Here is a 23,359-nt window from a genome sequence, read left to right as displayed (position 1 = left end):
GTCCATGGCTCTTTGTGATACGATGTTAGCAACGCCCGTCGTTATCATGGGTATTGATATGCATGGCTCTTTGTGATACGATGTTAGCAACGCCCGTCGTTATCAGAGCTACTGTTATGCATGGCTTTGTGATACGATGTTAGTAACGCCCGTCGTTATCAGGGGTATTGATATGCGTGGCTCTTTGTGATCAGATGTTAAGCAGCAACGGTCGTTGGGGTTGTTAGTTTCGACTTCGTTAGGGCTCCATTCAGTGGTCACGAGTCGTTGGAGCCGTTAATGACCGACTGTTGTTCTTGGAGGCTAGGCTTCTTGAGTCTCCTGGGTAGAGATGAAAGGAAGGCATTGTAAGTGGGAGATAGGTGGTGTCGCAGACCTCCTCCTCTGTTGAGGGATGGTTTTTCCAGTTTCGCATAGATGGCTTCCTTCGCCCCTCTTTCAAAGCATCTACCTTCCCTGTCCAAAATGTGTGCGTTGCTGTCCTCGGAGGAGTGTGTCTTCTCCTTTAGGTGTAGATAGACTGCTGAGTCTTTTCCTGAGGAGTTTGGTCTTCTGTGTTGGGCCATCCGTTTGTGTAGTGGTTGTTTGGTTTCTCCTATGTATAGGTCAGTGCAATCCTCAGTGCATTGTACAGCATACACCAGATTGCTTTTCTGGGTGTGTGGTACACGGTCTTTGAGATGAACCAGTCTTTGTCGGAGTGTGTTGCTGGGTTTGAAGTATACCGGGATGCGGTGTTTGTTAAAAATTCTCCTGAGTTTCTCGGAGACACCAGAAACATACAGGATGACTGTGCTATTCCTTCTGTTCCTTTTCTCCTCGTCGCTCACCCGGTTGGTCTTTTAGGAACGTGTTGCATTTTTCACAAAGGTCCAACTGAGATAGCCGCAGGTTTTTAAAGCTCCCCTCAGGTGTTTGTGTTCTTCCCGTTGGGTCTGAGTGCTGCTGGGCACATTGTCAGCTCTGTGTTGCAGAGTTCTGATGACGCGGTCATCAGAAAGTATATGTTGGTCTGTGTGTGTAGGCTTACAGGAAACCTACACACACAGACCAATATCTACTTTTCGACTCACACCACTCCCTGGAACACAAACTGGGCGTCATCACAACTCTGCAACACAAAAGAACCACGCATATCAATACCTCTGATAACGACTCCAAAGAGGACAAATATCTCAGTTTCATCACCAGCCAGTCAGACTAGCTTGGTCTAGCCAGAAAGGCACGAACTGATGAAGCGTCTTGGATGAGAGGTGAAACGTCTTCACGGACATATACCAAGTCCAGTTGCACTTGATTCAATTCCTTTGGATAACCATGACCTGGATGAATGAGAACTTTCACAGACAAGTAGAAGATAGAAAACCAGCCATCTGCCGATAGAAAATCAGTTACGCGACATTGTGCCGCTGGAGTTCAACTGGTTTTACTTCCCCGTTGAGTTTACCATGTCCAGAACAAATCTTTTAAGATCGTTCGTCACCGAGCGACTAACTGCAGCAGCTGAGGAGATATTAGGAGCTTTCGAGAGGACGATAGCGGAGTATGAGGACGAGGGAGATCGACAGAGGAGACTGCTGGACATGGTGTTGAAGCCCAGGATCACGTTACACAGAATAGGTTCGTAAAATCGTGTGTGCCATCCATAATCAAAACTTTCTTGCATTCCTTCTTTCAATTTGATGTCATTGTTTATTTGCTACGGGAATTAACACAGATCTCTGTGAATGGGTTCTTCTTCTCTCTCTTTCTTTTAACAAATCTTTATTGATACAATTGATTTCGCATACAGAGGACAGTATATAGAACGCACATAAGTAAAAGAGCCAGGGCTACATTCCATTACATAAAGATATTAAAAGACATACATACATTAAACGTTTTTACAACCTTTTTGTTCGTAGAAGAAATAAGTTTTACATGTTGTTCAAACTCTTTCAAGAAAATAACAATGGAGAGACTGATCATGAACAAGTCTTTCTCACGTAAGCACATTGAGCTCTCTCCAAGAAGACAGAGGACTCTTGTAATAGCTTCCTTCTGCTCACAGAGTCTCTGGAACATATAGAACACAGAGTTCCACCTTGTTTCAACTGACTATCGGTTTTTGTTCTGAATTTCTTTGAGCTTCTCTGCTGTTCTTGTGCAGGGTGAAAGAAAGCTACTATAGCACTGCATCTCTGCTGGATGTTAAGTAGATCAGGAAGAGCCTTAATAATCTTTTACCACTAAATTAAAATTGTGTGCACAACATGGATAATGCACCCAACTTGCTTTGCGCACTGCAGCAACCATGTTGGCTCCATTATCTGTGACTACAGCCTGAACTTTGTCAGTTATGCCCCGTTCATCAGTGATTCGTTTTGATTCTGTGCAAATGTTGTCAGCGCTGTGTTTTCCTGCAAAACTACAGGTTTCCAGGGCACAGGCTTGCATTTGCCAGTTCTCATCAATGACATGGCATGAGGCAGTTAAATAAGCCTCTGTGGCTCTAGATGTCCACATGTCTGTTGTGAGTAAACAGTGTTTGCACCATCCAGAGATTTTTTTTAAAACTTTTGATCGGCATTCTTCATACTTTTATGGTATTTTCCCTTCCATTCTTCCATTAAAGTCTCCCTACTTGGAATCTTCTAGCGTGGCTTAAGTGTCTTGACAAAATTGATGTTCATTACTGCCTACCAACAAGTTAAGAATAGTTGCAAGAAACTTAGAGATGTTATAGGTCACTGAGTTAATCATACAAACAATTTGCCGTAATGGTACATCCTATTTATGTATCTTAGGTTAACTATACATATTAGGTATACCTTCCCCTGGGTATAATCTGTGGTAAAAATTCTGTCAATATAGGGAAGCTACACCTAGTCTGTATGGCAGTAGAGCCCAACCCTGCTCCTGGAAAACCACCATCCTGTCGTTTTTCATTCCAACCCTAATTTAACACACCTGATTCTACTAATTACCTACTGACCAAGACCTTCATTAATTGAATCAGATGTGTTAAATCAGGGTTGGAGTGAAAACAGGCAGGAGGGTAGCTCTCCAGGAGCAGAGTTGGGCACCACTGCTCTATGGTTTACCTAAGATACGTAAGCAGGGTGTGCTACTACGACCAAACTTTAAACTACCTTTGTAGATGCAAATAACAGCACTGATTTTTATTTTCCCTCTATCCAGGCTTTGTACAGTTATCTGATCAGCAGCATGGCGAGCAGGAAAGGAGCCCCAGTCTGGCCAAGGAGGAACAACAGGAACTCTGGATCAGTCCACAGGAAGAGCAACTTCCATTGCAGGAGGTAGCTGATACCGCTGAGTCCATATTTACCCCTCTTTGTGATGGAAATGATGACGGTAAAGATCCACCTCTGCCCTCAGAAATCTACCAAACCAAGACAGAAGGAGACACAGAGCCCCTAGCTGTCACCTCACTTGAAGTGATACAACTGGATGCCAAAGACCAACTTCCATTGCAGGAGGTAGCTGATACGGCTGAGCCCATATTTACCCCTCTTTGTGATGGAAATGATGATGGTAAAGATCCGCCTCTGCCCTCAGAAATCTACCAAACCAAGAAAGAGGGAGACACAGAGCCCCTAGCTGTCACCTCATTTGAACTGATACAAATGGATGTCAAAGAAGACAACTTTTTAATATCAGAACCAACAAGTGACGACCATACCCTCTCTGACTGCTGTCATGTAGCTAAGAGTGAAGCTGACCATACTAGCAGTCGCCAAAACAGTGAGGAAGCGGGTTCAACTCAGAAAGCAACACTGGAACCTCACAAAAAGCCATACAACAAATGCAAGATTTGTGGGAAAGTGCTTTATAATTTGGAAATTTTCAAAATTCACACAACATTTCACACAGGGGAAAAGCCTTTCAAATGCACCACTTGTGGGAGAGATTTTACCTGTAAGTACAACATGGAAAGGCATAAAAGGACTCATGCAAGGGAGAAGCCATTAAGATGCACCATGTGCGGGAAAACTTTTACCCATAAGTCACATTTACTAAGGCACGTGAGGACTCATTCAGGGGAGAAGCCAGTCAGATGCACCACGTGCGGGAAAATGCTTACCCACAAGTCAAATTTACAAAGGCACGTAAGGACTCATACAGGGGAGAAGCCATTCAGATGCACCACATGCGGGAAAACGTTTACCCAGAAGTCAAATTTTCAAAAGCACGTAAGGACTCATACAGGGGAGAAGCCATTTAGATGCACCACGTGCGGGAAAATGTTTACCCAGAAGTCTAATTTTCAAACGCACGTAAGGACTCATACAGGGGAGAAGCCATTTAGATGCACCACGTGCGGGAAAATGTTTTCCCGGAAGTCACATTTGCAAGAGCATATGAGGACTCATACAGGAGAGAAGCCATTCAGGTGCACCACATGCGGGAAAACGTTTACCCAGAAGTCAAATTTTCAAACGCACAAAAGGACTCACACAGGGGAGAAGCCATTCAGTTGCACCACATGCGGGAAAATGTTTACCCAGAAGTCTAGTTTTCAAATGCACGTAAGGACTCATACAGGGGAGAAGCCATTCAGTTGCACCACATGCGGGAAAACGTTTGCCCGGAAGCCAGATTTACTACGGCACGGAATGACTCATATACATGGGAGAAGCCATTTAGGTGCTGCAATTGTGGAAATGGGTTCGGCTCAAAATGTCATCTCAAACAACATGTCATGATCCACACAGGTGAGAGGCCTCACAGGTCACTGTAAAAAGAAGTTGACTATTCATCCTAATTATTTATAATCATTTTAAATCACACCATGGGTCAGGGGGTTACATTAAATCATTATTGGGGTGTAACTGCACAAACAAGACATGGTACTCTTTATAATCATTTTGTCAATGTGTTTCAAAACGACTGTGCAACAATAAGATCAATACTTTTATACTGAAGGGCATTTTTATACCAACGAACTTAAGACTGTAATCATGCCTCACAGCTCCATTTCATTGGAGTCATGGCGATACAGACTTATACAGAGTGTGACACCATAGTGTCAGATTGTTGATACTTTTTGATATTAAGGAGGAAGAACCATAGTAATTAAGCAGAAAGTGCAATCACATTTTATTATGACTATGTAATCACACATGCTATGTGTCCTAATAAAGAAATGCTACAACAAAATTTCTTAAAATTCAGGATTTTGGTAGTAGGTAGAACCTTGGTAAGTAAACAGAAGGTGCAATCATGTTATTTGATCATTTAACTATTCATGCCACGTTTTGTTACTCTCAGTCTTTAAATAGAGATTTTCCACATTCTGAAATACGTTCCATACAAAAATGCAAACTGGACAGTCAGCCCATTTCAATTCTTCTTTTGACTGAAGATGTTTACTGTATTCCTTAAAGAATAGTCTTTGAAAAATGACTAAACAGAGCTTCCTATAGGCCACATAACGTCACCTTCAAGGTGGAATGGAACATACGAGTAAGAAGCTGTTGAATAAGAAGCCAAGTTCAGCCTCATTTTGAAATGCTCTCTCCCAAAGAGGTCTGATCTAAATCTAATTGCCTTCATTTGCACGAAGGTCTCATCTGTTTTGTTTTTTCCTTCCTTTCATCATCAGTCTTGTGGGGCTGCAAATGTAGTAGAGAACTTGGGGTTTGGGTTTGCTTTGCAAGGACCCAGAAAGGCTCTATAGTTCTCAATGGGCAATCACATTTCCATGTTTAAAGCCAAAATTATTTGGAGTGTTGTTAAGGTGATTCTAACAAAAAATAATGCAATTAATCGAATCCTTTATTTTCTTTTATTTATCTTAACCGAAGGGCTTTTTAGAGAAACCGAATTTAGGAATGGGATTATTGAATCAGCCCTCACTGTAAACTTAATTTACTCAAATGTTCCTGCAGTAATAGAGCCTATATGCTGTAAATGCAGGCAGGAGGTTTTTGTATAGCCTGACTAATAAAAAGGATCTTAGTTGGATATTATATTTTATTTCAGTTTTCTGTTTGTGGTTGAGTAATCAAACCAAAATCTGTCAAAGATGCGTCAAGTTTTCGCTGCGTCTTTTTTCCCCTTTAGTGTCTGAGGTCACGTGACTCGGCGTAAAAAATCTTTAGGCCTAAACAATTTATGTCCTTATTGTAGTGATGATTTAATAATTAATGGCAACACTGGGTTGACGTGACCATAACGTTTTTACTGAACTGTTTTTTACTTATATCGCAGGTTACATCCCGGAGCGGAGAGAGTGCCCTCTACAGGTAAGGAAGATTGACAGAACTTTTTAGAATGGCCATATAGCACAACTCTGATCTGCTCTGTTCCATTCTACCCCAAGACAAAGGACAGAAATACAAAACGTGGCCAGCAAAGGAGACAAAGAATAACTATAGAATTATATTGAAAAACATATCTGCAATTATATATTTATAAACATATATCTGCAATCTGCAATAATATTTATTGGAAGTAACGGGTGGGGGAAAAAAACAAAAACAAAAATACAATGTAAAGGGAAATCATTGTCCCTCCATATTTTGTTAATCCTCAGCATCCTTGAGTGGTAGATATATTAACACTGTAGCAGCATCAGGCATTGCAGTAAAATAATTATATACAACACCGTTGCCAGTTGTTACATAAGATGGTGACAGGGGAAGGAATTAAAGTCACTAAACTATCAAACATCCCAGGTCTATTTCCATTATCCAAGCCACTTATCCCAATTGGGGTAGCGGGATGCTGGAGCCTATCCCAGCAGTGATTGGGCGGCAGGCGGGGAGACACCCTGGATAGTCCGCCAGTCCATCACAGGGTTAACCATCCCAGGTCAGGATGTACAATTAGGGCATGGCAAGCCACTGTATATATATTGATGGGATCTGCTGCCACAAGGCCAGTTTGAGTAAATTGCAATTTGTCTAGGAAACAAGTCACCTTTCCAGGGCACAAGATCTCTTAAAATAGAAATAAATGAATGGAAGCCATCCTCAAATTTCGAAAACCTTTCACTAAGAAGCAATTAATGACATTTTTAGGGATGACGGGCCATTGTTAATAGTGGATCTGTGACTACATCCCAGGTCAGGATGTACAATTAGGGCCTGGCAAGCCACTGTACATATATCGACATATTATCTATTACACATGACCATAGACTACAACCAACTGACAATATGATGTAGACAGAGGTTTACTTGAGCTCCCACTCAACTAAAACAGACTTGGACTACCACAGACAGAACATTCATACAGACTGTGGAAGGAGAAGGTTTTATGACAAGAGACAGAGAGAAAAAAAGAAGAAAAGGGCTAAGTGCACATATGTAAATAAGGTATGGCTGTCTGAAGACAGACATCCTTGCCTGCCTAAGTCTTTTCTTCCTTTTTATGTAAAATTGGCACATGGGAAGGACCATGTTTCAAAAAAAAAAGGGGGGGTGGAGGTAGTAAACAAACACTGTTTGACGAGAGGCTTCACAATTTATTCCTAAAATTGTTTTTCAAAATGTTTTTGTTTGAAAAATAATGCTGCAAGAGGGCAAATCACACAAGCCTCAAGCCACCCTCACCCTGACCAACCATTTGACCAGATGGATGGATTTCATTGAACTAACACCATGTGAGGGAAAGACATATTGTCTCGTGATTGCTGATGTTTTGTAAGTGTTTTGAAGTTTTCCCTACAGGAAAGGCAGATGCCGCCACAGTAGCAGAGGTGCTAGTAAGAGATTATTCCCAGATGGGGAATACCACGGAAGATCAGCAGTGATCACTGGACACTTTTTGTAAATAGTGCTTTTAAACAACTTTCAACATTTTTGGGTATCAATCTTAGGCAACATTGTGCCTATCATCCACAGAGTGGTGGAGTAGTTGAGAGAGAAAACGGGACAATAAAAAATAAACTGCTCAAATGTTGTGATGAGAAGGAATCGCATGGATAAAGGCACTGCCATTAGTGTCGATGGCCATGAGAGCAAGAGGGAGAGCTGCAACAGGTGTGTCGCCTTTTAAACTCCTCACAGGCAGACCATGGACACTGCAATAGCTCTTCCCCCGTAAAAGCAGGTCCTCAGCTCAGACCTCATCAAGGATATAATGCTTAATTATGGTGTGCAGTTAAACAAAATGCTGGGTCCTCTTCACATGCAGGTGAGATCGGCATTTCCACAGCCAACAGAGGGTCAGCTGCACAAACAGAAGCCAAAACATCGGAAAAGGCCCGTGGGCGGGGTCCCACCAAGTGCTCTTGACCACACCTACAGCAGTGAAGGTGGAGGGGAGAGTCAGCTGGACACACACCAGCCACTGCAAGAAGGTGCCATCATTGGCGACGGAGGTCCAGGGTGAGAGACCCGCTCCGCTCACAAACGAGGAATAGAAGTAGACGTGGCCAGCTCTCACAGGGTTTTTTTTAAATTATTTTCTTGCCTTTTTCTCCCCAATTGTACTTTGGCCAATTACCCCACTCTTCACATCCAGCTTCCCACCCGCAGACACGGCGATTCTGTCTGTAGAGACGCCTAACCAGGCCGGAGGTAACATAGGGATTCGAACCGCCGACCCCCGTGTTGGTAGGTAACGGAATAGACCGCTACGCTACCTGGACGCCCCCTCACTGAGGTTTAAAAACCTACTGAGAGCCTAAGGTTGCTGCGCTATAGGGAAAAGCATACTTTTATTTTTATCTAATGGAGCCTGATAACAGTAAGGTACCACTGAGGTACTTTGTCATGATGGTGCCAGTGCCTGAAATCAGGCCCTGGTATCCCTTTAGGAGAACGGGGTTTGGTCTCAGGACAACGATGTATTGTTTTGCAATTTCTCAAAGGAGAAATAATGAAAATGGATGGGCGTAACATTAGCCTGTCATATTGTTGAGGTATCAAGGACACTTTCGTGTTTTTGTGTTGACAAGTCAATCAATCAATTAATCAAGCTGCATTTTATATAGCGCTTCTCTCGCTGCAACAGCCACTCAAGCCGCTTTACATTTCTGGTCAAATCTGAATTTCAGACACCTGTTGCAACACAACACAAGCCGTTTTCTGTACAATCGCTATCTATATCGTATGCGTGAGGCCAATATGATTTACAACGATTATCTTTTTCACACGTGTATTACAAAAAGATTTGACATGGGCCGTTTGCGACTACTGACATGAAGCAGACCAGTGACAGACCTTAGTCAGTATGCAGATAATGGATTGTCGACAGCAGTGGAATGGTCACCAGAAACTACAGTTATTTTCCTGCACCTAACATGACCATTTCCATTATTACCATTTGGGAATGAATCAAAGCCTTGAATAGCACACAGGCTTTGCACATTAACACAATGTTAATGAAATGTTAAATGTTAAAGACGTCTTTAAAATCCACAGTCGATATGCGACGGATCCTCTCCGGCCCTAACCCTAAAGCCTATACGGCTCCTGCGCTCCCGAGTTCCGATTGACAAAAAAAAAAAAAAAAAACGTGGTGCAGACACAAAACAGCCTTCCAACTGAAAATACAGTTGTGTTTCGTGCTAACCAGCACGAATCTATAGATTAATTCATTCGCGACTACATGACACGAAAAGATGTGATACCAGCTTGATAATGGATGGATGTTGCTCACAGTTACTAACTGTAAATGGGTATTGTTATGTATGCACACATCGACAGTGCTGCATTTGATTTGGTGCTGTTCTATTGTGCTGGGATCGATTGGTGATGCCTGCGGGCTCTGGGTTGTTTGATCGGGTCTGCCTTTGATGCTGTGTCAGTCTAAATAAAGAATGCCACGGAGAGGTTGTGTCGAGCGACAGCGCTGTGCCCTGACGTGATTTCTAAATACAATATTGGCGACGAGGATGGCTGATATCTCTCTCCCACCACCTGCCCCCTTCCTGGCATTACCTGGCGAGCCTCCGGTACCATGGACTCGCTGGCTACATAGTTTTGAAAATTACATCATCGCCTCAGGGCTCGACGACGTGAGCCAGGCTAGGAAGACGGCTCTGTTGCTTCACTGCTTGGGAGCAGAGGGTCATCGTGTGCTCGGGACTCTGGGGAACGTCACAAGCTTTGCCGATGCTGTGGGACTTATGAGCACCCATTTCGCTGCTCCACAGAGTGCCCTCCTTCGGCGATTTATATTCCGTCAGCGACACCAACTGCCTGGTGAGTCTGTGCGGCAGTACGTAGCTAATTTGCGAGGGCTAGCTAGCTCATGCAAGTTTGGCGCGCTTCAGGACGAGATGGTTCGCGACCAGCTAATCGAACACACCAACAACGCAAAGGTGCGTGAGACTCTCCTGCTGGAAAAAGATGATCTGCTGCTGTCCAGAGCAATTACCATCGCACTACAGGTTGAGGGAGCAGCTGAGTATGCTGCTATGCTAAATACACAGCAAGTGGCTACCTCCAGTCAAGCTGCCAACGACTCCTCCCTCTACTCACGGCTGCCCCTCGGGACGCAACCCAGCCAGAGCGAGGCGGGCGCCGACTCCACTGGGGACGTCTTGCAACTGCAACGACGGCGTTCTCGGCCCCGCCCTCAACAGTCCTGTGGTAACTGTGGGTCTCGGTCTCATGTTTCAAGGGCTCAGAACTGCCCTGCCCGTGGCCAGACATGCCGTAGCTGCGGTAAGCACAATCACTTTGCCAACATCTGTCGATCTTCCCCGGCTGGGTCAGAGGGCCACACCCCCCAGTCTTCAACCGCCGTCATTCACAAGGTGAGCTCTGGGCCAGTGTCATTCAAATCATGCACAGTCAACATTAATGATGTGTGCATCCCCCTGCTGTTGGACACCGGTGCAAGTGTGTCTCTCCTGAATGTTGATACCTACAGTCAATTTTTCGGTTCACTGCCACTGTCCGCACCCTCAGCTGTCCTCTGTGGGTATGGTGACTCCAAAATCGATCTGGTTGGCTCTCTCCAACTGACTGTCCGCTATGGAACCAAGCTGGTGCCCAATGCAGTTTTTCATGTGGCACGCCGTGGGGCCAACCTGATGGGCCTGGACCTGTTCTCCGCTCTGGGGTTTTCCCTCTTAGACACAAGGGGGGCAGCAATCCTGACTGTCGCCACACCTTGGCAGCAGAAGTGGCCATCGCTGTTTATGGGGCTGGGCTGCCTCTCTGCCTTCACCCATCAACCTCTCCTCAACCCTGCTGTGAAATCTGTCATCCAACCACTGCGCCGCATCCCGTTGGCTCTCCGTGATGGGGTCTCCGCCGAGCTGCAACAACTGCTGGAAGCTGGCATCATTGAACCGGTGGACGCGTCACCTTGGGTCTCAAACCTCGTGGTGGCTAAGAAGAAGTCGGGGGGCCTGCGTGTCTGCGTCGATCTACGTGCAGTAAATAAGGCAGTGGTCCCTGATAAGTATCCACTGCCCACCTCAGAAGAACTCACTGCTCAGTTCTATGGCTCTGAGGTGTTCTCCAAGCTCGACCTCAGACAGGGGTACTTACAGGTGCCCCTCCACCCCAGCAGCCGAAACCTCACAGCCTTTGTGACACATGCAGGAGTGTTTCGCTACACCAGGATGCCTTTCGGTCTCAGCTCCGCCCCTAGCTGCTTCCAGAAAATCATGGTCTCCGTGCTGGCTGGCATACTGGGCGTGGCCATTTATCTGGACGATATAGTGGTACACGGGCCCACCAGTGAAATCCACGAAAAGCGCCTTAACATGGTTTTCGCAGCCCTGTCCAAGCACAAGCTAACTCTCAGTGCTGAGAAATGTGTCCTCTCTGTACCAGCCATCGACTTCGTTGGGTTCCGGCTGTCAGCGAGCGGTGTAACTCCACTACAATCCAACGTGGACGCCATTCAGGCCATCCCTGAGCCCAGCTCGGCCGCCCAGGTCGCCTCCTTCCTGGGTATGACAAGTTACTACCTGAGGTTTCTTCCCCAGTACTCTGCGACCACAGCCCCCCTGCGCCAGCTGCTGCGTAAGGACGAGCCATGGGTGTGGTCAAAGGCATGCAGTGACGCTGTGCGTGATCTTAAGACTCAACTGACTTCACCACCAGTGTTGGCTCACTTCGACATCTCCAGCTCCACCTTTGTGACCTGTGACGCATCAGCCACAGCGATAGGGGCCGTGCTGTCTCAAACCCAGAACGGTGTGGAGAAGCCCATTGCCTTCGCCTCCCGTGCCCTCAACCTGACCGAGCAGCGGTACTCCGTGGGTGAGCGTGAGGCGTTAGCCTGTATCTGGGCTTGTGAAAGGTGGCACCTCTACCTCTATGGCCGCTCCTTCACCCTCAGGACAGATCACCAGGCCCTGACAGCGCTGCTGTCCACATCTGGGACAGGCCACAAACCCCTGAGGCTGCACCGCTGGTCTGACCGCCTCCGCCAGTACAACTTCAGCCTGCAGTTCACCCCAGGCAGAGACAATGTTGTCGCCGACCTGCTCTCTCGCTCTGTCTCCACCCCAGCTCCACAGACGGACACTGACTGTGTGGAAAAGGACATTGTCCAAATGCTACACACACCCCTCCAGGCCACTGTCTCTCTGCAGGAGCTGAGGGCAGCCTCCGAACAGGACCCTGTCCTCTCCCAGCTCCGCACCTACATCCAGAACGGCTGGCCTCACAAGGTCCCAGAGGAGCTGGCTGTGTTCGCCCGAGTCAGACAGGAGCTCTCCTGCTGGAACGACACCTGCGTGGCACGTGGGTTTTGCACAGTGGTCCCAGCTGCTCTCCGTGCACGTGTTTTGAATACGGCGCATGAAGGCCACCTGGGCATTGTGAAACTGAAACAGCGCTGCCGAGACCTGGTGTGGTGGCCGGGGATAGACAGAGATATTGAGGCTCTGGTGAAGGACTGTTCTGCCTGCCTTGTGAGTGGCAAGACTGGCCACCAGGCTCCCCCACCCCTGCAACCTCTCGCCTGGCCCTCTCAGCCCTGGGAACACCTGCAGTTGGACATTTGTGGTGAGATCCATGGAGTTCCCCACCACCAACGCTTCATGGTGGTCGCCTACGATCTACACTCAAAATGGCCTGAACTCACCACTTCCGGCACTGTGACCTCACAGATCATCATCGACTTCCTGGACTCTCTTTTCTCTCGCTGGGGCCTCCCAAAGGCCATCACCACTGACAACGGCCCTCAGCTGGTCTCTGCTGAGTTCACTGCTTATCTCGACAGCAAGGGCATCCGTCATATACGCACTGCGTACTACCACCCCCAGGCCAATGGCGGCGTTGAACGTTTTCACCAGTCACTGAAGAACGGCCTCAGAGCACACATGGCCCAAGGGTGCTCTTTCACGCAGGCCATCCGTCACACTCTGCTGCACTATCGGGCCACACAGCACTCGACCACAGGCGTCTCCCCAGCCTCTCTCATGCTAGGCCGGGAACTGTGCATGCCCCTTGACAGGCTCCGCCCCTCCACACCTCAGGCACCTCCCTCTGGGGTCAGAGCCTCAGTCACTCGTCAGCAGACGCGGATGAAGCAACGGTTTGACCAGTCAAAACGAACCAGGGTGCCAGACATCAATGTGTCAGACTGGGTCAGGGTCCGCAGGCCCCACAGGGACAATAAAATGGCTTCATACTGGTCCTCTCCTCTCCAAGTCACCCGTCAGCTGGGCCCAGCCACTTACCTCCTCAGCGATGGCACTCGGTGGCACTCCAGTCGTCTACGGAAGGTGTCAGCTCCGCCACACACAGCTGGTGACACAACCATAGCCATTCCCTCAGCATGGCGAGACGCCCCGGGGCTTCATGCAGCTCCTACACGGGCCCCAGACATTTCTGGGCCTCAGCTTCCCCTGCCATCTCCCTCCCCACCTCGGCCTGACCAGCCTCAGGCCGCCCCGCGACCTGTTCGCACACGTTTACGCCCTGGCCACCTAGAGGACTTTGTGTCAACCTTTCATGTTTGAAATCCTGCCGGGGGGGGGGGGAATGTTATGTATGCACACATCGACAGTGCTGCATTTGATTTGGTGCTGTTCTATTGTGCTGGGATCGATTGGTTATGCCTGCGGGCTCTGGGTTGTTTGATCGGGTCTGCCTTTGATGCTGTGTCAGTCTAAATAAAGAATGCCACGGAGAGGTTGTGTCGAGCGACAGCGCTGTGTCCTGACGTGATTTCTAAATACAATATTAGATATACCGTTAGGATATTGTTTGGTTTCCGTTGGCCTGGCGGTCTGTCCAGTGTCTCCTCGCATACCCCCAATGACTGCTGGGATAGGCTCCAGCAACCCCGCGACCCTGACAGCAGGATAAGCGGTTTGGATAATGGATGGATGGATGTACAGCGTGTGTAGCGCAGCAGCTACTTTAGCCACCGGAATTGGTGCCTTTCAGTTCAATCGTGCTGCATACTACTGGCCAATAGAGGGGGGTGTTGCACCGCTGATTGGCATTCAACCACTGTTAAAGAGGGAATTTGTTGTTTCCGCCTCAGATATGCCTGTTTGATACATAGCCACATTATTTATCTGCTGTGTTTACCAGTTGTATTGCCTTGTACAGTGTAAATTCATACCTTTGTGAAAGCAATGTAGGTTACGTTTTCTGCATGTGCCTCATAATTTTATAAAGGTCGCTGATTTATTATGTTCATTTACGCAGAAACAGAGTCATCAGACTGTTGTACAAGGATTGTGTTTGTAGAGGTGGCAATAAAGACGGAAAAACTGAAGACATCTGCGTGATTCTGATCGATCACCTGCAGCGGTTTCTCCTTGACTAAATCCAGCTCATAGTTATAGCCGGGAACCCCCCCCCCCCATACACACACACACACACGTTGAGCTGGTGTTAATTTAGCGACAGGGGGATCTATTCTTCCCGTGTGTGCTGGAAATGCTATTCTATAACACCCAAGAGCAATCCGCCATCTAGCGGCAAGGAGGGGAAATGGCAGTGTAGTGAACTAGGGGTGTCTGTTTTTCTCTCTACTCATTTCTGAGGTGAGCTGTTTTCAACCTTTTGTAACTGCTATGATTTTTTTTTCTTTTGCAAGTAGTGAATTTACAATAGCGTCTAGTGCCAGTCAAAGTAGGAACTACTGTTTAAAAATAATTACTATAGTCTAATTTTTTAGTGACTAGTGCCTTAAAATGAATAAATGAAACGGCCTGCCATAGTCTCTCAAACAAAGCAGAACACAGTATAACGAAGCCTCCATGTCCAATTAGCTTCTCTTTCACAATAGAATGTTGCCTGTTACCATGGCTTCTGATATTCCACACACGGTGTTCTCGCTACATTTTGTCCAAAAATAATACATTTTGCTAAAATTCAATAAAAAAAAAAGTAGTGCGAAAAGGGGTCGGGTCATTAAAACGTTACAACCTCTAAGTGATGAGCAAATACTTGAACTTTCAGTCACTGCACCCTGGCTGCGTTTCGTGTTGCTTTGTAGCCCTTTATATACCAGACGGCACCGTTCGGCTGTTATGACAGTGGGTTACGACATGGCGAGTGGCTCTTGATACAGGTTAGTGGATCCCGGCAGTGGTTTGTCTGATGAGGGAATGAGAAAAAGAATAAGCCCAAATGAGCCCGCGGAAGTGTCGGGATCGTCCCTTCCGGCGCAGCGTTATTATGGATCCCACGGCTTTTCTTGGCAAGACACGCCTTGCATAGCATCCAGGCCCGCCCCGCCCCAACCAACGGAGGTAACGAGTACTGGCCAATCAGAGGCAGAGTGCCAAGAAACGCGGTGGGCGTCACAATAACGCACCGGCGCAGCCCTCGCTCTGACGTTGTTGTTCTTCTGGATGGCGGGCTCAGCAGCGAAACTTTTCGTAGCTCCGCTTCCTTATAGCCCAAAGTTATAAAACAGACGATTGTATCGACATCAAACGGCTGGATTTCAAAATGCCAAATTCAAAAAAACCTGTTGAGGGTCGCACCTCGAGTTCTACAGCTCCCGCCAATCTACTTGAAAACATAGGACACGACTGCATGGAGGTAGATCCGAACGCTAACAGCAGCAAGAGGGAACGGGAACAAAACTCTCCACCAAATACTCAGCCAAAAGAACGCGGAGAAAAGAAAAAGTCAGAGGAAGAGGTAAGTGAGGTCTCCAATAAAGCCATCTTGGAAACCATAAAAGCCTTAGATACGAGAGTGGATGACCAGTTGGTGGAGATTAAGGACCAGCTGAAACGCAACAGCACCATGATAGCAAGCCGAACAAAGATCATGCAAATCAACTCGGAAGACCTCGCCGAATGTAAGAAAAAAAAAAATCAAGGTGATGGAAAATGACATCGACCAGTTTCGGAAAGAGAATGCTGAGGTAAAAACGAACGCGAGGGAGCAAGATACAAGCGAAGGTGGTGTCTGAGGATTAAAGGATGGAAAACATCAGAGCAGAGACAATCCAGCTACTGAAAAGCATTGCTCCTGACATGGATTCGAAGTTGGAGGTTGCAGTTGTGGTGCATCGTGTCGGAAGGAAAGAAGATGGCAAACATCGCCAAATTATTATTTTGTTCGCCATGCGCAATGTGAGGGATGAGATTTGGAAACGCAGTAAATACTCTCCGGTGTGTAAGGAGGCTGGAGTGCGTTTCGCAGAAGATCTGACCCGCGAGGACTTGATGGAGAGACAACTTCTCTGGCCCCAGATCGAGAAGGCAAGACAGGCCAATAAGACTGCATACTTCAGGGGGCCCTTTGCCTACATTGAAGGTTGCAGGATCACAGCTTAAATAAGAGTCATGGGGACAATTCATGATAATCATCGCCAAGGCGCCATTTCGTCATTCTGCTCGTCATGTGCATTGAGAGAAACGAGTTCTGGAGACACACCTGAAGCCCCTTCGCCTTCATGGGAGGACGCAGGTTTAGAGTATGAAATACACCCACTGTACGTTATGAGATAGTCAGAATTACATTATGTGGCGGAGGGCTAAGACGAAGAAAAGGGCCGACAACGCCACCTGGGGAATTGCACCCCAGGAAATACTATTTCTCTTTAAAATCAGAATTAAGGACTTGAAGCTTAGCCAGGCAAACAGATTCGCTACTGAAAAAGGACAGAGACGTGGTTAAAAAAATACTTTGTTTAATTAATCAAAACAAGGACCGGAATTGGAGCTGCTAAGGAAATCAAGAAAAAAAATTAAAACCAACATGAAGCCATTGAATCTTTATTACAAATAATTTGTAAAAATGATCTTTTAATACAATTAAGAAAATGTAAAAGAACTACTTCAAAATACCAAAAAAAATGCCCAACCTACAGAAATAATGGTAACCAAACTAGAAAGCTAGGCTGAGACCAACTGTAGAAGGCAAACTAACTGAGGAGTGCCCAGGGGTGCTACCAATACTCACCTTCAGTGCAGCACAGCAAACTGGTGAACTCGTCACACGTGTCCCGGTGCTCCTACTCACTCACACACACACACACACACACACACACACACACATGCAGGGACCTCACCACAAGTGCCTAGCCTCCCACAAGATGACACTCCGACCGCGGAGGGGAATAACTGACAAAATAAGTCAAATAGGTCAACAACAAAAACCCAAACTAGAGAAGGGTCAACCCAGTTAGTAATCAAAAGAAACTAAGGCAAAACAGCAGCAGAACCACCTCCAGCAGGGAACCTTGACACCAGGAAACACTCCTGATAACCAGCACAACAGTGGCAGCAAACACTAGCGGTTCCACGCTAGACGTTCAGGAACTGCAGCACCAACTACCAGACACCTGCCACAACGAGGAAGAGAGAAGGCAGAAAAAGGATTGCACAGGTGGTCACAGGTGGCTTAGATAACCTGGCCCTGATGAGGAGATTGGCTGAGGGAGGAGTCAGGCCTGGAGCTGCATTCACAACCACTCAACCTACCAATGAAGCACTCCCCACCACAATCAGATGTCACTAATTAATTGTTTTGGGTGTTTCATTCGCTCTTTCTGCTTTTTTTCCACTCAATACTCGACAATCCATTTGTTGTTATATCTACTTTCGTTCAGTAGAGTTGTTAAATGTTATTGTTGAATACTCGCATTTCTTTTTGTTCCTTAAATACCCGGGATTTAAAAGACGATGTTAAAAGACAAACCTTATTTCTGTTCTGTAAAGGGCAAATGTTTAACTGTTTCTTTCTTCAAGAGACTCACTCTTGCGTTGCTGACGCCACTTTCTGGTCTAACCAGTGGCGTGACTCTATATTATTCAGCCATGGTTCCAACCGTTCTGGAGGAGTTGCAATCTTTTAATAATTTTCCTGGTGAAGTTGTCACACATATGGCTGATACTAATGGACACTGGTTGGCTGTAGTGGTGGATATAGACAATTTATTTTAGTCACTATATATGGGTATAATAATTATAAAGAAAACGGTAAGCTCCTTTCGAAAATCACAGAGGTTATAGATGCATTGAAATCGTCCTTCCCAACTGACTGTGTTGGTAAGTGACGACTTTAATTTAGCGCCTGATGAGTGGCTTGATAGGTGGCCATCCAATTTTGCTAATTTTCATTACAACCCAGCTATTTCACAATTTAACATTGACCACAATTTGCTTGATATTCCAACGTAAAACAGTTCGCTTGGATTAAATCTGATGCAAGCAGCAAGTCGAGAATTGATTTTTGGCTTGGTACAGAGGCAGTGAAGAGAGCTACATTTAATTCTACCATTGCACAGGCCCCCTTAACTGACCATTGTCTAGTCTCGGTAGTTTTGAATCTAGTCATGAAGCCTCTAAACTCCAAAGGCTATAGGAAGCTTAATGATGATCTGTTGAAAAATTAGGAATATTGTGCCAATATTAGAAGACTGATTTCTGAAATTAAAAAGGACACTCAACTCTCCTCTAACTGCTGCAAATGGGAATTTCTGAAGTACAAGATTCGGGAGCTCTCTATTGGCTTTAGTAAAAATCTGTGCAGACAAAACAGAGAGTATGAATGTACATTGCTAAAGAACATCTGCATGTACACTACCGTTCAAAAGTTTGGGATCACCCAAACAATTTCGTGTTTTCCATGAAAAGTCACACTTATTCACCACCATATGTTGTGAAATGAATAGAAAATAGAGTCAAGACATTGACAAGGTTAGAAATAATGATTTGTATTTGAAATAAGATTTTTTTTACATCAAACTTTGCTTTCGTCAAAGAATCCTCCATTTGCAGCAATTACAGCATTGCAGACCTTTGGCATTCTAGCTGTTAATTTGTTGAGGTAATCTGGAGAAATTGCACCCCACGCTTCCAGAAGCAGCTCCCACAAGTTGGATTGGTTGGATGGGCACTTCTTTGAGCAGATTGAGTTTCTGGAGCATCACATTTGTGGGGTCAATTAAACGCTCAAAATGGCCAGAAAAAGAGAACTTTCATCTGAAACTCGACAGTCTATTCTTGTTCTTAGAAATGAAGGCTATTCCATGTGAGAAATTGCTAAGAAATTGAAGATTTCCTACACCGGTGTGTACTACTCCCTTCAGAGGACAGCACAAACAGGCTCTAACAGGTACTATTTAATGAAGATGCCAGTTGGGGACCTGTGAGGCGTCTGTTTCTCAAACTAGAGACTCTAATGTACTTATCTTCTTGCTCAGTTGTGCAACGCGGCCTCCCACTTCTTTTTCTACTCTGGTTAGAGCCTTGCTTTGCAGTCTAGCTTAGATGGGCTTTACATTAAAAAAGCCCAAGGAGCATATGTGAGATCTCGGGCCAGGTGGATGGAAGAAGGCGAAAGACATTCGGTTTACTTCTTTCAACTTCAAAAATTGAGACAGGTAAAAAACACAATACATAAGCTTATTATTAATGGGTCTGGATCCTTTGAGCCAAAGGATATAGCAAATTAGGTATTTAATTTCTATAAGTCACTATACTCCTCTTTGTTTTCTATCTCTGGTTCATTGCAGTTTTTTGACAAGGTTAAAGGTCACCTGCGTAGCATTGATAAACCCTTCAAAGATTTGTGTGATTCAGACGTTCTTATAGAAGAATTGGATTATGTTATCTGAAAAATGGCTATAGGTAAATCTCCTGGCTCCGATGGTCTTACTATCAATTTTTTCAAATGTTTTTGGTCAGCCATGACTCACATAAGCAGGCATGAAAACAGGTCAGGGGTGAAAAAGGTGAGATGGATGCGAACCTCTAGGGGGGTCCGGGGGCATGCTCCCCCGATAGAAAATTTTGAACATTTTATATTTAAATGCATCAATCTGGTGCACTTTGAGAGAAAAATCAAGCATAATTACAAGACAGTATGTTCACATTATGCTATATAAGAAACGAGACTGACAACTTCTCTCATGAAATGTGCAAGAGCGTAGCTTTAATATAGGGTAATAGTGGCAAAGCAAGATAGGAATACTAACAACATGTGTATGGGTGTAGTTTATATCTTTTTGGCAGAGAATGCACCGTGCGAATCCTTGTTTATTGATCTTCTGGAAGACATCTGACAGATGGAATGAGAGCTCTTGTTCTTTCACTCTTATTTTCCCTTCCAGTTTAAGCCACGACCCATTCCAGCTGCATTTGATGCCTGCATCCACTTGTTTTACAAAAAGAGCATCTTTCTCTCCTAACACACTCATTCTGGAAAAACAATGTTAACGTTAGTAGGGTTAACTTCTACAGCTTAATTGATAAGTGGTGGTTGTTCACACTTGGATCTGACGTTACATGTTATACAGATATCTGTCCACTTGAAATCAGATGTGTAAACGAGTGTTTCACAAGTTCAGATAAGTAACTTAGACTATAGGCCTAACGTTACCCTAACCCACAGAGTAAAATTGAAATTTTTTTTACACACAACATTAGGCCTACATACATAGTTGGATTTCAGATTAAAAGGTATCCGGTATTTACAGTTACAATATAGTAGGTTAATAAGTAACATTACGTCCCTTCCACTGACTAACATTACTCAACATAATTCTGTGTATGTAAACTTACACGATGTATTTCGCTACGCTCGCCTGCGCTTTAGCGTGATCCTGGAACAGCCAGGCACTAGAGAGCCCCCAGGCTTGCGCCACTCATAAATCGACAGTTACAGTCCAGTTCTTTGAAATAAGCCTGTCCTGTGACACATACATATAGGACAGTGAAATTATGATATTGTTAACGTTCGCTAACGTAACATTAGCTAATTTGTTGACTCAGATTCTACAATGTGAGTTAGCTAACTTAGAACACAAAAAGCTAGCTAACATTAGCTAGCTAGCGTTAACGTTACCTCAGCCTCCCACCGCACCATCCACACGTCCTGAAATGGGTTTTAGAAATTTTGAGAATTAGCCAACAGTTAACGTTCATCGTGTTTCTTTTTGTGGGATAGTGTTAGCTATACAACCTAGTCTGCTGCGTATATGGTGTAAGCTAACGTTAGCTAACGTTACCCTACTAACTAGCTAGCTAACAATTTTCCACAAGACGCAAATCTCTCCACCTGTCTGTGTGGAATATAGCTAACGTATGCGTCCATGACACGTGGATTCTTTATTATAACTCTAGCTAGTGATAGATTAGCTACCTGAAATAATGTAGGACTAGGCTATGTCAACAGAGCTCCTGAGTAACGTTATACATCAGAAAATATTGAAATGATTGAAATGCTCACCAAATTCAGTCAGGCAGGCATCAGTCAGCTAACGTTAGTCCAAAGAGTCGTCTTCCCTCAGCCCATGGAATGCTCAGCCCCGCGCGCTCCTCCATCAATCGCTTTGGTCAACACAAGCACTCGCTGCACGAGCACTTCACGAACTTATCGGGTAGCGGTACCTTCCCAGAGAAGACTGGTGACGCGAGGCCCCTCGCGCTCATAGGGGGAATATTTTTGTCAATGAAAAAGGCGAATTCGATAGGCCAGCTCACCATGGCTCTGCGCTCTCGTGTATAACTCCATGTCCGGTCCATACACCCCCCCCCCCCAAATATTTTTTCATCGGATCTACATGATTCACGTAGGTCACCTATTTTGGATTCAAAACGGCGAATTTCGCCGAAAGGTGAGAGATTTTCATGCCTGATAAGTGGCGTTGTCTCGTTCAACATTCCCAGAAAGCCAGTCCTACAAGCAGCTCTCACGGACTTAACTGACTAACTCTTCTTTCACAGCGCTGGAGCTCTCAACAACAGCAGACTTGTAGTCATTTTCATCTCTTTTAATACCTTTTCCCTCATTACGTGTCGAGCTAACGGCCATGTCGCTGTTAATGACTACATGGTTCTTTACTCTATCTACGACAAGCTACGACTTTCTTTACTAGTGAAATTATCTTTTAAATTGACAAACATTATATGTGTGATTCACGGCTCAATTCAAACAGGCTCAAGAAATAATTTGTCTCTCACCATTGACTGCCATACAAAACTTTTCTGAAATAAGGTCCCATGGGGCACAGCGGAAGGGGCGTGACTTCGGCGCTCTATTATTGTAGTAAAACTACTTACAAATGTGTGCGGAGAGTTGTGTCTGTATCGATTGTAAATGTGAAAAAGAATCACACGCACACAAATCACCACACACATTTGCAATTCTTCCGTGGCAGAAGTGTAGCAAAAGCCACGTGTGAAAAGACAGCCAATTGAGAGGCCCATGTGAGTTGTAACTGATGACTTGTCTGTATTTCCAGCTCTTGGAGCAAAATATTTAGACTTTTCCACCAAGGCTTTTAAAGATTTGTCTACACTTACAGATCTCCATCATAATGTAAGGGATAGTGGATAACTTTGACTAATATCTTGTCTTATATATTGCAGTTGATACTTACTAATGGTAGACTTGTCTCTCCGTTGGGTGCCTGTTCTCTGCCGTAACCCTTGTTCCAATGCTTGATCTACAAAAAATATAAACAAATTTCTCATCATTAGCAGTTACCAGTATTGGAAATGAGAATGTAAAAAATCTTCAGAAATAAACAGGCAGTTACACATACACAGCACACATGCATAAGGCCAAATATAACATCTCTGTAACATCTCTCCAAGACAAGCATAAGCCTTATCATATACTGTATTTCTGTGTAATTTAGGGGGGAGCTGATGTAAAACTCTTCAAAACAGTTTGATATCAAAGTCCAGTGTGTAGTATTTTGTGGTATTTACTCCATATAGGGGACCTGACAGAAATGGAATATAATATTCATACGCAGTTTTTCTTAGCATATAACTGCATGAAAATAAGAATCAGGGCGGCTGTGGCTCAGGGGGTAGAGTGGTCGTCCAATCAGATGGTTCGATCCCTGACTCCTCCGGTCCACATGTTGAAGTGTCCTTTGCTCCTGATGGTTGTGAACTGCGTGGTCACCTGTTGATATCAGTGTGTGTGTGTGTGTGGCAATAAATTGCACATGGCCTATCACAATACAAGACAATAACTAGAAATACCTCAAGGCGGTTTTA

At 45.2% G+C, this 23,359-nt stretch overlaps 1 protein-coding gene across 1 annotated transcript in view; it reads left to right on the top strand.

Annotated features, from left to right (window-relative positions):
- The window catches only part of LOC130124314 (gastrula zinc finger protein XlCGF26.1-like), a 41,990-nt gene that overhangs the window by 5,789 nt on the left and 12,842 nt on the right, over nt 1-23,359 (top strand). Inside the window, 1 exon segment of the mRNA XM_056293774.1 lies at nt 3,870-4,560. Coding sequence (XP_056149749.1) covers nt 3,870-4,560 — 691 coding nt within the window.

The sequence above is a fragment of the Lampris incognitus genome, chromosome 14 (genome assembly GCF_029633865.1).
Source record: "Lampris incognitus isolate fLamInc1 chromosome 14, fLamInc1.hap2, whole genome shotgun sequence".
Lineage (NCBI taxonomy): Eukaryota > Metazoa > Chordata > Actinopteri > Lampriformes > Lampridae > Lampris > Lampris incognitus.
The sequence above is the reverse complement of the archived record's forward strand: the minus strand, read 5'-3'. Positions and strand labels throughout refer to the sequence as shown.